Source organism: Neovison vison, chromosome 1, assembly GCF_020171115.1.
Source record: "Neovison vison isolate M4711 chromosome 1, ASM_NN_V1, whole genome shotgun sequence".
NCBI lineage: Eukaryota > Metazoa > Chordata > Mammalia > Carnivora > Mustelidae > Neogale > Neogale vison.
In genome coordinates this window covers 264722257-264739389 of record NC_058091.1, presented here as the reverse complement: position 1 = coordinate 264739389, position 17133 = coordinate 264722257, and the positions used below count along the sequence as shown (strand labels likewise).

General features: G+C 36.5%; 1 protein-coding gene across 2 annotated transcripts in view; it reads left to right on the top strand.

Moving 5' to 3' along the window:
* Positions 1-17133, top strand: part of GABRG2 (gamma-aminobutyric acid type A receptor subunit gamma2) — a 107239-nt gene that overhangs the window by 77901 nt on the left and 12205 nt on the right. For both annotated transcript variants that reach the window (XM_044230090.1, XM_044230100.1), the window contains exon 7: positions 10205-10357. In XM_044230090.1, coding sequence (XP_044086025.1) covers positions 10205-10357 — 153 coding nt within the window. The remainder of the gene's footprint in view (positions 1-10204; positions 10358-17133) is intronic.

Genomic DNA, 17133 nt, shown 5'->3' with positions numbered 1-17133 from the left:
ACTTACCTATGGTTGATTGGAAGTAAAAAACTACTATTTTTCTTGGGATTTCTCAAATACACAGCCATACCTCTATTAAGCCAGTTTAGTTTTCTTATCAAAGGTGACAGATTTAACTATACTATGGTATGTGCTTCTTATTGGTCTCCCTCTCCTGAGCTGTTGAAAATACTTCAGCAACTTAGAGCCAAGAGAGCAAAGAGTGGAATATGAATTCACATTTTAAAATTTCCCCTGAAATGGGACTTCTAAAAGAGATAAATTGGAAGATCTGGTGGTGTTGTAGTAATACTCTACACAAGGAGTAACCATACATAAAAGGATATTTTGTCACTTTGACTACCAAGCCATGTTAATATGTAACAGCCCATGCTTCAGGGTCATGTTGAACAGAAGAGATGATTTTTGTGACCCACATCTGTGAACTATGCTAAAATGATGGTATTAATGATGTTCATGGATATACTGATGTTCATTTAAGTTCATGATGTTCATGAATGTTTGACTATTGTTCCTGATAGTTGCAGATAGCCTTTTAACAAAGGATAAAAACATTTCACTGGAGAGGAACCTTACTTACCAATACTGTAGAATATCAATACCAATCTTCTTTGATGGGTCTTTAAGAGGATAAAATTGGTTGATAGGGATAAATTCTAGGACCTTTCTATCCAATTCTCCTTTGGATGTGGAGCACTATTTCTTCTATGCTTATATGGGCCAGAATAGGGTTAATACAATTACAAAGAACCCTGCTATTTTGTAATAATATATTACATGTATACATTCTCTCTAAAAAATTAAAAACACTTTTTCTACCATTAGCAAATGTAGTTTTTACAGCAACCTTAGTAATAGGTGTGTTTATCCCTATTTTCCTGGAAGAACTTAAACAACTTAACCTACTTGCTGGACCTTGTTTGTGTCATTACTAGTACTTGAATTCTGGAACTGCAGTCTGTGTACTTTCTGCTACTACAACCTATTCTGCACTGATATAAAACATGTTTGGTATCTAGTCAGATGTTTGTAGGAGTTAGATTTAATTATGCTGAGAAATTGCATTTCTTTTAGATGGATCGAAGTGGCAAATGCATTCATTCGTATCTTCAGCTTTAAATTTCTGAGACAGAGTTGTTTTGCTTATATAAATCTCAAGGTGAATTTATTTGGACACTGTTGGAATTTGGTAATGGACCCAAAATAATGAATTGTATTACAAAAGGTCACAATAATCTATGAAACTTGTTGTTTCTAAAGCAAGGGAAAAAGAGAAGTGATTTACACTAGTAAATCTAGTAAAGAGAATTTTCTAGTATAGAAATGCAGAAAATTAAAATATTAGCAAACAGTTAGGTTCACTGTGTAAACCTAGAGGAAACCACTAATCTCTGGAGGCTTTACAAATACTAAGCTTCCTTCTATCTAAAGCTATTCTCCAGGAGGACAACTTTAGTAGAGTTGAGTTTCCATCTTCCTAAAAGTAATATGCTTATCACATAAGGTTCAAGAGCAAATGAAAAGAATTTTTCTCTTTATGGTTGGGGCCCCCAGTTATCCAAACCAGCTTTCTATGCTAACTATATTCAGTAATTGCTCAACTTTCTGCTTTCCTTACCCCACTTCGCGCCCACCTTTAATTCCATGATCCTAACCACTGGCTTAAAATGAACAGGCTATTTACTACAAAAGGAGTACTGCTTTGGGAGGCAAGAGTCATGGGTCTGCCACTAGATAGCTCTGTGTCCTTAGATAAAATACCAATCATCTTTGATGGTCTTTAAGAGGATAAAATTGGTTGGTATGGATAAATTCTAGGACCCTTCTAATGGATTCTCCTTTGGATGTGGAGTACTATTTCTTCCATGTTTATATATGCCAGAATGGTGTTAATAATATTACAAAGATTATGCTACTTTTTAATAATATATGACATTAATGGGCCTTTTATTATGGGCCAGGAATTATACTACACACTTCACATATATTAATTCTTGTTAGTTTAGTTTCACAATAACCCTGTGAGGTGGGGTTTTTTATTATTCCTATTTACAGATAGGGAAGTTGAGACTCAGAGAATTAAACACTTTCCCCAAATCACACAACCAATTAGTGATAGAAGTAAGACTTTTGAACCTAGCCAGTCTGACATCACAGTCCTTATAGTGGACATTTTTCTTTTAAGATTTTATTTATTTATTTGTCAGAGCGAGCACACATAAGCAGAGCAGTCAGAGGGAGAAGCAGGCTCCCTGTAGAGCAAGGAGCCTGGGGGGACCCCATCCCAGGACCCTGGATCATGACCAGAACAGAAGGCAGATGCTTAACCACCCAGGCATTCCTGTAGTGGACATTTTTGATGACCCCACCTTCCCTTCTTCTCTGAGCTGGAGTACCCATCCTCCAGGTGCTATAAGAAGTGGCTGCTGATAGCCCACCACTGTCCCCTTCTCTACAGAATTGCCTTTGACCAAAATAGAACCATCTCAACTAAGAGATTAAGATCACTCCACCACAGCCTACAGAGTGCAACTGACTGCTGCTCTTGCCTCAAGGTGGCACTTACTCTGTGGTACGGTTTGTTCCAGAACCTCCTAGAAGTTCCCCTACTTTTGCTTAGCTTTTTTTCCACTGCTGGTTCTTGTTTCCTTCCCTCACTCCCTTTCTTCTGACAGTTAAACCCCAATAAGTCACTCACCTTGCAGGAATTCTTAACTCCACCTCTACTTCTAGGAAACCTAACTAACTGCAGCTCCTGGTCTTCACCTCAATTCTATGCTCTCTTTGCTCAGTGGAGAAGTCAGAGGAAATCTTTAAAAGATAGGTTTGGCCTAGAAAAAATTATAAATTACACTTTTAACTTTCCATTGTAATTTTTCCAGTTGCTATTTTTTTCAGCCTATGAGCTTAAAGAAATAACAGATGAAATAAAAATGGTGGTTTTGAAACAAAATCACACCTACCCATTAGACATAAGATTAAAGACTGATTGATCTCTTTCAGCAGCCAAGCCCCTTTGTTCTATCCTCTCATTAATTGGATCTGGCTGAGAAACTCAAATTACCAATCGATTCTTTAATAAGCATAATGTGATCACTCTGATATAGCTGATTTCCCTCCCCTCCCCTCCCCCCCTTTTTTTCTTGGCAAGCAGTTAAGATTGCTAACAGCTCACTGTGACCTTATATTCACATCTCTGGGGATTAAGTTCAGCAAGGTATCCAATAAAACTATTTCCAGAAGCAATAATTTCTAAAGTGAAGTTTTGATATTTCATAAGCTCATGTTGGTCTCTGCCTTGGTCTTAAATGTTTTTAGTATAGGGTTCTCCCAGGGTTTTCTTCATTGCTTTCTAAGCTAAAATATTTATTCATTTAACAAATAATTGCTGGACTCCTCCTGCATACCAGGCACTGTCCTAGATGCTGAGAATAAATTAGCTAACTAAGTATAGCTACTTCTCTCATGGAACTCATGAACTAATTGTAGATTGTAATCTCATATTCCCACCAGTCATATTCTTTTAAACTGTGATCAGCTCTCTAATTGTCATACCATACTATGAGGTTTTACTGAAGACATTAGATCTACTCAAGGACTTCTTTGATGATGGAATAAATTAACATCTGAAAAAAGAATGGAGTTAAAAGTAAAGATGGGGGTATTAGATTTTCAGCCAAGGGAATCAGCATGTGAAACGATCCTAATGCAAGAAGCAGCAGGGACTTTTAAAGAACCAGAAGAATACCAGTTGGAATGTGAGGAAATACTATTTAAGATGAGGCTAGAGATGTAATTAGGAGACTATACAAAGTCTTAAAGGAAAGGTTAAAGGGTTTTTAGTGTATCCCTATATAATGGACACTTATTGAAGGGTTTGGAGGAGTGTATATGTGTGTGACACGAACATAGGAACAGAGGATATTCCTGAAATTAGAGATAACATGGCAAATGAAGACAAAAGAATGAGCAGTATCCCTTAGGAGAAGAGAGAGTAAATCAGGTTGGAAGGGCATTAAAGGCGGGGAGATCGTAAACAGTGTGAGATAGAGCGGGGATGGATCAATGTAAAATGGACCAGAAAAAACATGGTAAGCAGTATGGATTTTATAATCAGAAACTTGAAGGGAATGGCACTAGGAGAAGTGTACTTCAGGAAGATTGGTCTAAACTAGCACTGTCCAACTGAGCTTTCTATGGTGAAGTAACTCTTCTGTAATCTGTACTATCACAATATAGTACTCACTAGCCATATGTAGATACTGAGCACTTGAAGTGCCCTTGATGAACTGGAGGGATAGATTTTTAAATTTTATTTAATTTTGTATTTTACTTAAGGTAACTACCATCTTAGCGCAAATCTAGTAATAGTACAGAGTATGTATGTGTGATAGTAGGTGGTGCTGGGGACATTTGGAAGTTGGAATGAGGAAAAGGAGATGAGCTAGGAATCTGGGAGAGAGAGGAGGTCAGGAAGAATAAAGCAGAAAAATCATACAAGTGGGAAGTGAAAATATTTACTTTACTTTGTCTACATGAAAGGAATAATGAGAAAGGTCTAGGTTAAATTCAGATTATAGACCACCTCCCATGCCAGACTAAGGGGCTTGGACTTTCTGTGAAGAGGAACATGGATCTCTTTAAGATTTGCAAAGATTTGGAATTATTTAAGCAGAATTTTCAGAAACGTGCTTGTCAGAAACTTCATTTAATTATGGTATATAAGATAAATTAGCATCTATACTTTTTGTTAGAGCCCTTGTGCCATTGAGTAGTGATGCTATAACCTTGTGTTTTTCTTAGTCTGAGGACACCTTGATGGCAAGAATTAGAGTTTGGCTGTTTTCCCTTCTGACATCCCAGGACCTAGTTGCTGGAACAATGTTGAATGTAATTCTAGAAAAGTTAATAGGAGCCTCCGACACTGTTGGGAATGGTGGGCAGGTGATGGGTGCAGAAACACCTGGGAGTGGCATGTATAGAAGTTAGCAACTGATTAAACTTGAAAGTCATTACTTACCCATAATTCTCTAGACTCCATAAACTCAGGAACTGTGATTCTGCCCAAGGACTAGATACTCTATGCATTCTTTTGGGACCACAGCAAATTTGGAGAAGTGTGGTGCCAATTAAAAGGTAGTATTTACAAAGCATTTTGGGGGCAGTGTTTATTCCAGGTATCTTGAAGTTAAATACATCTTTAAAAAGATATTTCCAAGGGCAGCTGGGGGGCTCCATTGGTTAAGTGTCTGCCTTCAGCTCAGGTCACGATCCCAGGACCCTGGGATCAAGTCCCGTGTTGGGCTCCCTACTCAGTGGTGAGCCTGCTCCCCACTGTCCTTCTCCTGCTCCCCCTGTGCACGTCCATGCCCTCAAATGAATAAAATCTTAAAAAAAAAAGGAGAGCTTTCCAGATTATCTTTCAAAAAGTGAGTGTATGTCCCTACCAAGAGTTTATAGCTCTTCGTTCACATCTTGTCTGTACTTATTATTCATAGTGTTTTTTATACATTTTGAGATACTTGTATTTTCCTTTTAAAATTATCTAAAGCAGTCTCTTTCTTTTAACATTTTAAAAAGCTGTATGTTTATTTATTTATTTAGTAAACACTTTTCCCAATATGGGGCTTGAATTCATAACCCCAAGATCAAGAGTTGCATGCTCTACCAAGGAGTTCTAAGTTTTACATGCTAACTGTGTAAATAATTTTCCTTTATGCTTTTTATGTTTCCCCAAATGAAGATGTAGCCAAACAACTCTTCTGCTTTCCTGTGGTGCAAAGCAACCTCATAGAAGTATACCACAGATTCAAGTATTTCTAGAATGTGTTGACAGAGTTAGATCTAATGAATTGTCTCAACACATGTCTCTGTCTGAACTATAGTCAGAAAATTATCTTGTTCCCTCTTAATCTATTTAATCTAGAATCAGTTGTGAGATTCCATAGGTCTTAATCCCCATGATCCCTAAACTAGAGGGCTATACGCAGAGCAGTGACTCAGAATATTTGTTGACTTAAACAAAGAGACTAGACAAATGTAAAGAAGGGCACAACACTAACACTATATGAGCATGAGGAGAGCATAAACAATATTTTGACTTCAAGTCAACCTAGTAGAATAATATGTACTCTAGTTTATAGTTAAGTAGAATGAGAATCATGAGTGAGGAACAAAGTGAAATGTTTTCTTTTCTTTTTTTTTCCCCCACACCAACCTGACAGGTATTGATGATAAGGGATAATATAAGCATACATCCATTCAGCCCTAGTCTCTGTATATAATAGTTCTCATTCTAGGTAACCAGAAAATTCTTCTTGTCATTATGTCAGGTGTTCACAGGGTAGAAGACTTTTCTACCACTGGAAATTTTTAGGAAATAGTTTCACACCACAGTTAAAAAAAAGTTGGAATTCATTGGTCATTAATATTGGCAGTTTGTTTCTTCTTAAAACCATACATGAGAAGCTTAAAAAAGATAAAGAAAAATGGACATTAGTGGATGTTATTCAAATTATATGTCTTCTCTTTTCAATCATAGCCTGTGACTATGACGTTCTAAATTCAGACACAGAAAAGGACCCAACTAATTTATTAAGTGCTATGACTTTAAATATCATATGTTAGACTAAATCAATAGAAGGAATATATTTGAAGTGGCTGGAATAACCACTTTTGACTTGGTTGGCATTTAAACCTTTTGGGCTTAGGAATCACTGATGTGGTACTTTCAGGGGATTTGATTTTATAGGTTCGTTGGCCCAGAGTTTTTTAAGAATACAAAAAGGGATGTGGCCTTAGAGATAAGACAGGCATCAGGCTGTCACAGTGAAGCTGCTTTGCTTTTAAATGGCCTTCCCAAGTTTGAATTTATAATCTAGTGGTAGAAAAGCTTTGAATTTGCTGGCAAAGATGAAAGATGCTTGGAAGCTATTGCCTTAAAATAGAAATTGATGGGTAAATAGGCTATGGAAGTTTAGAATCTGACCTGAAGGGAAGTGGAGTATTGAATTGAGATAATTATCTTGTTAACTTGAGAGAAAATTCAAGTCCACCTTTAAAAGAGTCAGATCATTAATGCCAAAGTGTAGATTCTCATTCACTTATGCGATAAGAAGTAAAAAGAAGTTACAAAAGTTATCTAGATAGAAAATATTATAATTTGTAAAGTCTCAAACACATGTTAAAAATATGCAGAAAACTCTCAAGGACTCTGAAAATCGGGAGAAAAAGCGCACTGAATATTATTATTTAAAAAGAAACCTCTCATTTTTCCCTATCTAGAATTTGAGACCTTGAATTTGTCTGTAGTATTCTGATCAAAGAAACAGGAAAGAAACAGACAGACATTAATAGGGATCATCTCAAATTAAAAGTCTTTATTCTATATTATAGCCTGTGCCTATTCTAAACAAGAAGAAAAGCAGAGACCAAACTAATTTATGAATTGCCATGCTTTTAAGTAGCTTGAGTCTAACTAAATCAACACAGAGAAGCATAATATCAGAGAACCAATCAAAATCTACTTAATCCCAGCAAGCAATTCCCACCTTTAAATTTTCAGGGGTTGTTGCTCAATAATGGGTACTTACTGTCACATTAAATTGTTCTCATGCATAGCCATATGGTTATTCTTTGATTCCTTTATCACTCTTCTATCAGGGATTATTTACATAAACTCTTTTTTTAACCCAGTGTTCTAGAACACATCTTCTTGATTTTTTGTGTGTTTTTTTCCCCCATGTTTAAATTTATAAATGCATTCTTTCTTCTGATCATTTATTTAACAAATGTTACTGAATACCTATTGGGAGTCAAAGAGGATGTTAAGTACTGGTTGTGGAATGGGATGCTAAAATAGGCACTGTTTGTGAACTCATAAATCCTAATGGGAGAGAGTTTATGAAAATAACCACACAAATGAGAAATTAAGAATCATAGTTAAGTGCCATGAAGGAAAACCGTATGATTCAATGAAAACATTAGAAAAATGTCTCAGCATAGGAATTTGGTTATGAATGGAGTAAAAGAGGCATTTATTTAGGCACCAGTATATTCCTCTGTGGCTTGTATGGAGAAAGGTCCTGAGAACAGGAGGAAATTGTTACGAACTTTAGGGTCATTGTAGGTAAGAGAGGCACAGTGTAGAAACACTGTCCGCACCCTCCAGAAACATTTGAAAGAAGAAGATATTATCAATATACTCCAAATGTTTCCTCCCGTCTGATAGTCACATTACTTATAAAAGGATCAGAATTCAGTTTAGTTTGGGATTTTTTTTTTTAACCCAAAGGGGTAGAAGATAGCTTTCAACATATCCCTTGTGTGAACTCTCAATTTAAATGTGTGAACATGAGAACTGAATATATGCTTATTTTCAAATGTTTTGCAGTTTTTTATTGAAGTATAATTGACATATTGAAGCATAAACCTATTGGTTTTAGGTATATGTCAGGTAATTTGATATTTTTATACATTATAAAATGATCCCCACAATGTCTAGTTACCATCTGTTACTATACAAAATTATTATGATATTATTGACTACATCCCTATGGCTTATTTATAAATACAAGTTTGTACCTCTTAATCACCTTTATCTATTTCACCTACCCCCAGCCCTTTCCCCCTCTGGTAATCAGTAGTTTGTTTCCTGTATCTATGAGTCTGTTTCCATTTTGTTTTTTAGTTTGCACATGTAAGTGAAGACAGTATTTGTCTTTCTCTGTTTTACTTAGCATTATACCCTCTGTGTTCATCCATGCTGTCACAAGTGGCAAGATTTCATTCTTTGTTTTATAGCAGAGTAATATTTCTTTTTAAGATTTTGTTTATTTATTTGACAGACAGAGATCACAAGTAGGCAGAGAGGCAGGCAGGGGTGGGGGGAAGCAGGCTCCCCGCTGAGCAGAGAGCCTGTTGCGGGGGTTGATCCCAGGACCCCGGGATCATGACCTGAGCTGAAGGCAGAAGCTTTACCCCACTGAGCCACCCAGATGCCCCAGAGTAATATTTCATTATATGTATATTACATCTTTATCTGTGGCTGGACACCTAGGTTGCTTCCATATCTTAGCTATTGTAAATAATCCTGTAATGAACACAGGGATGCGTATATCTCTTCAAACTGGTCTTTTTGTTTTCTTCAGGTAAACATCTACAAGTAGAATTGCTGGATTGTATGGTATTTCTACTAATAATTTTTTTGAGGAATCTCCATAGTGTTTCCCATAGTGGTTATGCCAATTTACTTTCTCAGCAACAGAGCATGTGGGTGATTATCTTTTTTCCATATCCTTGTCAACACTTGTTATTTTTTGTGTTTTTGATAACAGAAAATGTGACAGGTATAAGGTGATATACTACTGTGGTTTTAATTTGCATTTCTCTGATGATTAATGATGTTGACCATCTTTTCTTGTGCCTGTTGGCCATATGTATGTCTTCTTTGGAAAATGTCTTTTCAGTTCCTCTGTTCATTTTTTTTAAAGATTTTATTTATTTATTCAGAGAGAGAGAGAGAGAGACAGGCAGAGAGAGAAGCAGACTGCCCACTGAGAAGTGAGCCCAATGGAGGTCTAGATCCCAGGACCCTGGGATTGTGACTTGAGCTGAACACAGATGCTTAACCTACCGAGCCACCCCGGTGGCCCCCCTCTGTTCATTTTTAATGGATTTTTAAATATTAAGTTATGCAAGTTCTTTATATATATTTTGGATATTAACCCTTTATCAAAGACATCATTTGCAAATATCTTCTCTTATTTCAGTAAGTTGCCTTTTCATTTTGTTAATGGTTTCCGTCACTACGCAAAAGCTTTTCAGTTTGATATAAATGCCATTTGTTTATTTTAGCTTTTGTTCCCCTTGCCTGACACAGGTCCAAAAATATATTACTAAGACTGATGTTGAAGAGCTTACTGCCTATATTTTCTTCTAGGAGTTTCCTGGTTTCAGGTCTTTCATTCAAGTCTTTAATAGATTTTGAATTTATTTTTGTATATAGTTTAGTCATCCAGTTTCATTCTTTTGCATACGGCTGTCGAACTTTTCCAACACCATTTATTGGAGACTGTCTCTTCCTCATTGTATATTCTTGCCTCCTTTGTCATTGACCTTATAAGCATGCATTTATATCTGGACTCCCTATTCTAAATGCTTTCCAGGTTTGATAAGGGTACGTATGGTGCTATCTCTGTTCCAGGAGATTATGTGGTCATGTCTGTCTACTTTGACCTGAGCAGAAGGATGGGATACTTCACGATCCAGACCTACATCCCCTGCACACTCATTGTTGTCCTATCCTGGGTATCTTTCTGGATCAATAAGGATGCTGTTCCAGCCAGAACTTCTTTAGGTAAGACACATTTCTTTTTGTTTAAGTATTCCAAGATAAGTATCCAGTATCAGAAATCTTCATTCCCCTTTCTAAGTTGATTTGTTTTTAATTCGGTCAGCAATTATGTATAAATGTCATTATTTCATTTTAAAGAAAACTACCATATTAAAAAAAGTGTTTAAAAGTTTTCCAGTTCTAGTTTTCCTTAATTACCTCAATTTACTTTCTTTAGTAAATTCTCTTAATAAATTTAAGTTTGACTAAGGAGAAAAAAAACAAACTTTTAATTTCAGTAGATTTTGTGTTTTGGTCTCTGGGTAGTTATATGCAGAGCAGCTCACACAAGCTTGTGAGAGCTATTGTTGTTTATACTTTCCAAATGTATTGAGAGATGTCACATCGATAGATTGGAGTCTGCCAAAGTGAAAGTATTAACATCATGGAAATAGGCAAACACTAAAAACCAAGACTGCCTTTTCTTTCCCTAGAGTCAACTGTTACACATTTACCAGCACATGACTAGCTGTTGATTAATTCCAACATCTGTAATTATTCATAATGACATTTGAAGACATACATACACAACATTTGGCTCTAACCATTGAAAATATTTTTGGAAAAATACCCGTGATGCTCTGGAAACACCAGCCCTCTCCACCACAAACATATATATTTTTAAGATTATTTGCATCTTTCTTGATGTATATAGAGACACTTATCTTAGATTTTTCACAACTTTTTCCTCATGTGAGGAAGAAGATCCCCAGAAAGTATTAAAAAGTTATAGACTCAGAGGGACATAGGAGTCTAGGTCCATGAATGTTAAATACTTAAAAACAAAGCTATTGAAAGATGAATTATATAATCATCCTCTTTTATCAACTATGTGAAAACTAGAGCCACATCTCTTGCTCACTCTTTGGCTAGTGAGTAAATATAATTGCAGTAGTGAAGAGCTCAGGTTTTGAAATCCAATAAATCTGGATTTCATCCTCCATGTATAGTATGGCCTTGGAAATGCTCTTTAATTTATGTAAATCATATTTTCCTCAAATGTGAAACATATCATTTTCTGTAAAATGCTTTATGAGTTAAGTATAGAAAATACTTAAGGAAAAAGGTATTCCATGCAACATGCACGAAACATAGTAAAGCATTAGAAATGTTAGGAACTGCAGTTGACCCTTGAAATATGTGGGGCTTAGGGGCTCTAACTCCACCTGAGCAGTCAAAAATCCACATATAGCTTTGAACTCCCCCAAACTAATAGCCACTGTTGACCGGAAGCCTTACTAGTATCATATATGTTTTATGTCACATGTATTATGTACTGTATTCTTACAATAAAGTAAGGTAGAGAAAAGCAAATGTTATTAAAAAACTCATAAGGAAGAGAAAATACATTTATTGTACTGTGCTTTATTTATTGAAAAAATTTGCATATAAGTGGACCCATGTAATTCAAACCCATGTAGTTCAAGGGTCAACTATATATCATTTTCTGACAAAATGCTTTGAACCAGATTATTAAAACTGAGGGCAAAAGAGATTGCTGGGAATAAGGCATCATTTGCATGTTTGTCCTCTTCCAAACCTAATTTAGTCTCCCATCTGTTTCAAAATAATTTTGTTTGGATTTTTCTGTTATTTGCGGTACATTGTTATAAGTCCTATTCAACAATTAGAATATCTAGTTTAATGCTACCAGCTGAAACAAACCCAAAGTATGTCGAGCCTATTACTTTAGGACAATTGTCACTGTGAGTAGAATGTATTGCATTATAAGCTTATATGTCTGTCTCTCACATCATAATGTAGATTTTTTTTCATTCCCAGTATAGTGTCTGGCACATAGCTGGTACCTCACTCATTATTCAAGTAATGTATGCTCTTATGAATGGGTGGAGCAAATGCATTAATACATTCCAATCTACCGATACCAAAAATATTTTAAGGAAAAGATTTCAAATCAGTCTCTTCTCTTGAAGTCCAGAATTCTGCTGGTCCAAAGCCCTCTTAAGGCTACTTTGGTAATTCATTTCAACCAGTCATTAAGCGAGGGCACTGCAAGAGACTGCTGTAGGAGAGAGGATCAAGGTGAGTGAGCTAGAGAATGAGGAATGAGGGAGAGGCCCCTGAGCAAGTAACAGGTAGGTGCTTCTGTTTGTTGATCTTTTACTATACGTCACACATGTTTAATATATCTACTCTTCACAACTACATATAGAAGTTGTAGTGATAATAAAAAATATTACCACATTCTTTTTGTAGGGCTAAGGAAGCAGAGGTGGTACAAGGTTAAATGACATTCTCAAGGTCACACACCCAATGGGTAGTCCATCTACAACTTGGTTAATGAGGCCTAGATTTGCTGTGTGTGTGAGGCCTTGTTGAAGGCCAGTTGTGGGGAAAGGTAGGCAGCTGAGATTGCTTCTCTGTGTTAACTATGCTGTCTCCCTTCTCTAGATCAGTGTGTCTTAAATTCAACTGCACATTTATATACTGCCTCAGTCCAATCCCAGAAGATGTTTATTTAAGTTTTGAGAGCTTGGCTTGCATGTCAGGTTTATAAAAGAAAAAAAAAAAGAAATCCCCAGATGATTCTAATGTGTGATCACATTACCTTTTCCAGTGTTTACAATCGAGAGTTAAACCAGATGACCCTATACACCTGTGGACCTAAAGTTTCTTGTCACAGAATAAAGCCAAGTTTGGGATGAAAGAGATAAATATACCTATATGGCTCAGACTCTGCTTTCTGAGCTCAGACCACAAGAGCATGGGAAGAAGTCATCGTGGGGCTTCTAACTCTTGAATGTAGTTTGGTACACAGGTGGTAGCTGGTAAGCCTTAATCATGGTTCAGTGTTGATGGATGAAAGAATAAAAACACCAGTTGGTATTTTTCACCCGAGTAATCTGAGTAAAAGCTAGCATGCCTACAAGCTTACTTGATGCTAAGACTAGAGGAATTGATAAAAGCTATGCATATTTTTCATTTACCCCAGGTAAGTCTAATTCTTTCCTTAGCAAAACTGGACTTAAAAACCACCCCCAGCTATCATGTTGCTGGTGGGTGGATCAGTTAAAACTATCACTCGTCTGCCACCCACTTTTCACTCCCTGCGGCTCCAACCAGAAACCTGAAAATACCATGAAGCAGTTTTTCATGAGTCTTCTTTTACACAGCTGTGATGAACTTCCATCATCCCAACTTGCTAGATAAATGTTTAAGTTACATGTTAGATTTTCTTAAGTAAACTTGTCTATGGTATCTACTGTAAATGATGACATTTTCACTCCTCCATAGGTCAAGTGTGGCTTGAGGCCTGAATGTGGCGTGAAGGCCAAGGGGCCAGTTTAGTTTTTAAATTCTCCCCCCAAAATATTATCAAGTATAATTACAAATAGTTAATAACTTCTCCAGGAATTATTGCATGGACAACTTGAGTGAAGTTTTTTTTAGTTCGAGAAACAGACTCTTCTTCTCTAAATATCTTATGTTTATTGATATTTTACTAGGAAATGACACTCAATGAACATTACATAATTTAATCTTCCTAGGAACATGCTGAGGTATGCCCCTCCCCACACCACTCCCAGTTTGTAGATGAGAAACTTGACCATTGCTAAGGTTCTACAATGACAATATGGAAGACCCACAGTCCGTTATTATCCTGAATCAGGAAAATACACTAGCTTCCAAGTGGCTGTTGGGTGCTTCATGCAGCATATTAGGTACATATTCATAGAGAGGGAATATAACAGTGTGGGTCAGAACGTAGCGTTTAAGTCAGACTTTGTAGGCTTGTATCTCATCTTTTTCACTTTCTATCTTGGACAGATTCCTTATTCTTTCTGTGTTCAAGTTTTTTTCACCTGCAAAAAAAAGGATAACAGTGATAACCCTCATTGTGAGGACTTTGTGGGATAACATATAAAGTACTTGAGGCAGTACCTGGTCAAAAAAAGAGATCCATAAATGTTAGCTATTGTTACATACAGTTAAAACTCTCTCCCACAAGTCACCAATATGGATTCCTATTTTCAGATGCAGGATGAGTCTCTTTGACCTATCATATATACACTATTCATTGATTGCTTCATTTCTGCATTCGAAAGGGTATTTGTGGAGTCCCAGTACTATACTTATCTATGAAGTCACAAAGGATACTAAGATAGGTCTTTCCTGTTATCACAGTTTACAGATTAGAAAGAGAGATGAGCCCTTCCCTAATAATAATATAGGAAGGAGGCTATGATTATAATTTACAGCTGCAGTTTCCTTGATTCTCCCTCTCCTCAATGAAAGGCTACTTTTTTCTGTGAAGTCATTTCAACCAACACCAATCTTTCCTCTCTTGGGAGTTTCATAACAGAAAAAACACTGAGGAAACTTGATAATAAACTAAGATACAACGACCCAAAAAGCCAAATGGTTCTTGGAACTTATTTATTCTGTAACTGGAAGTTTGTACCTCTTCATACCCTTCACCTATTTTGCCTCTACCCTTAACTGTCTCCCCTCAGGCAAACACCAGTTAGTTCTCATGAGTCTGTTTCTATTTTTATTGTTTGCTCATTTGCGCATTTTATTGTTTAGATTCATTTGTCTTTGATCTGTTTTACTTAGCAGAATGCTCTCTAGGGCCATCCATGTTGTCACAAAAGGCAAGATTTTTTTTTTTTTTCTTATGGTTAAGAAATAGTCCATTGTGTGTATGTGTGTGTGTGTGTGTTTGTACACCATATTTATCCATTCATCTATCAGTGGACATATGGGTTCCTTCCATAACTTGGCTATTCTGAATGTTACTTCAGTAACCATAGAGGTGCATATCACTTTTGGATTAGTGTTCTCATTTTCTTTAGGTAAATACTCAGAAGTATTTATATACTATTTATATATAGTATTTGTATTTTTAAAAAATATTTTATTTACTTATTTGACAGAGAGAGAGAGATCACAAGCAGGCAGAGAAGCAGGCAGAGAGAGAGGGGGAATAGGTTCTCTGCTGAGCAGAGAGCCCGCTGTAGGGCTCGATCCCAGGACTCTGAGATCATGACCTGAGCTGAAGGCAGAGGCTTAACCTACTGAGCCACCCAGGCGCCGCCAGTATTTGTATTTTTTTAAAGACTTTTTTATTGATTTATTTGACAGACAGAGATCACAAGTAGGCAGAGAGGCAGGCAGAAAGAGAGAGGGGGAAACAGGCTCTCTGCTGAGCAGAAAGCCCCATGCAGTGCTCGATGCAGGGCTCAATCCCAGGACCCCAAGATCATGACCTGAGCCAAAGGCATAGGCTTAACGGACTGAGCCACCCAGGCCCCCTGTATGTTTTGTTTTGTGAAGAACCTCCATACTGTTTTCCAGAGTGCCTACACCCATTTACATTTTTAACAACAGTGTACCAGAGCTCCCTTATCTCCACACCCTTGCCACAACTGTAATTTCTCATCTTTTTGATACTAGCCATTCTGACAGGAGTGAGATAATATCTTACTATTGTTTTAGTTTGCATTTCCCTAATTATGAGTGATGCTGAGCATCTTTCCATGAGTCTCTTGGCTATTTTTGTGAGTCTTCTTTGGGAAAAATGTCTATTCAGGTGTTCTGCCTATTTTTAGTTGAGTTATTTATTTTGGTGTTGAGTTGTAGGAATTCTTTTTCTATTTTGGAAATAGATATCAGATAAGTCATTTGCAAATATCCCATTCAGTAGGTTGTCTTTTTTGTTGTTGGTAGTGGTCTCCTTTGCTATACAAAGCTCTTTAGTTTGATATAGTACCAATTACTTATTTTTGCTTATGTTTTCCTTGTCTGGAAAGACATATTCAGAAAAAATATTGCAAAGGTCAAGGTCCATGAATTTACTAGCTATGTTTACTTTTAGGAGTTTTATAGTTTCAGGTCTTAAATTTAGGTCTCTAATCCATTTTGAGTTTATTTTTGTATATGATGTAAGAAAGTGATCCGGTTGCATTCTTCCACATGTAGTTGTCTAGTTTTTCCAACATCCATTTATTGAAGAGACTGTCTTTTTCCCATTGCATATTCTTGCCTCTTTTCTTATAGATTAATTTACCATAAAAGCATGGATTTATTTTGGGTTTTTTAAATTCTGATCCATTGATTTATGTGTCTATTTTAATGCCAGTACCATACTGTTTTGGTTACTATAGCTCTCTGGTAAAGTTTCAAATCTGGGACTGTGATACCTCCAGCTTTGTCCCAAGATTGCTTTGGCAATTAAGGGTCTTTTATGGATCCATACAAATTTTAGGATTGCAATAAATGCTATTGGTATTTTGATAGAGACTGTACCGAATTTATAGATTGTTTTGGACAATATGGGTATTTTAACAATATTCTTCCAAATCGTGTTCATGGAATATATTTCAATTTATTTGTGTTGTCTTCCATTTCTTGTTGTTTTCAGAGTATAGGTCTTTTACTTCCTTGGTTAGATTTTGTGCTAAGTATTTTATTCTTTTTGATGAAATTGGAGATAGGATTGTTTTCTTTTCTTTCTTTTTTTTTTTTTTAAAGATTTTTATTTATTTAAGAGTGAGAGATTACAAGTAGGCAGAGAGGCAGGCAGAGAGAGAGAAGGGGAAGCAGGCTCTCCATCAAGTAGAGATCCTGATGCCAGGCTCTATCCCAGGACCCTGAGACCATGACCTGAGTCCAAGGCAGAGGCTTAACCCACTGAGCCACCCAGGCGCCCCAGATAGGATTGTTTTCTTAATCACTTTTTCTGCTATTTCATTGTTAATGCATAGAAACACAACAAA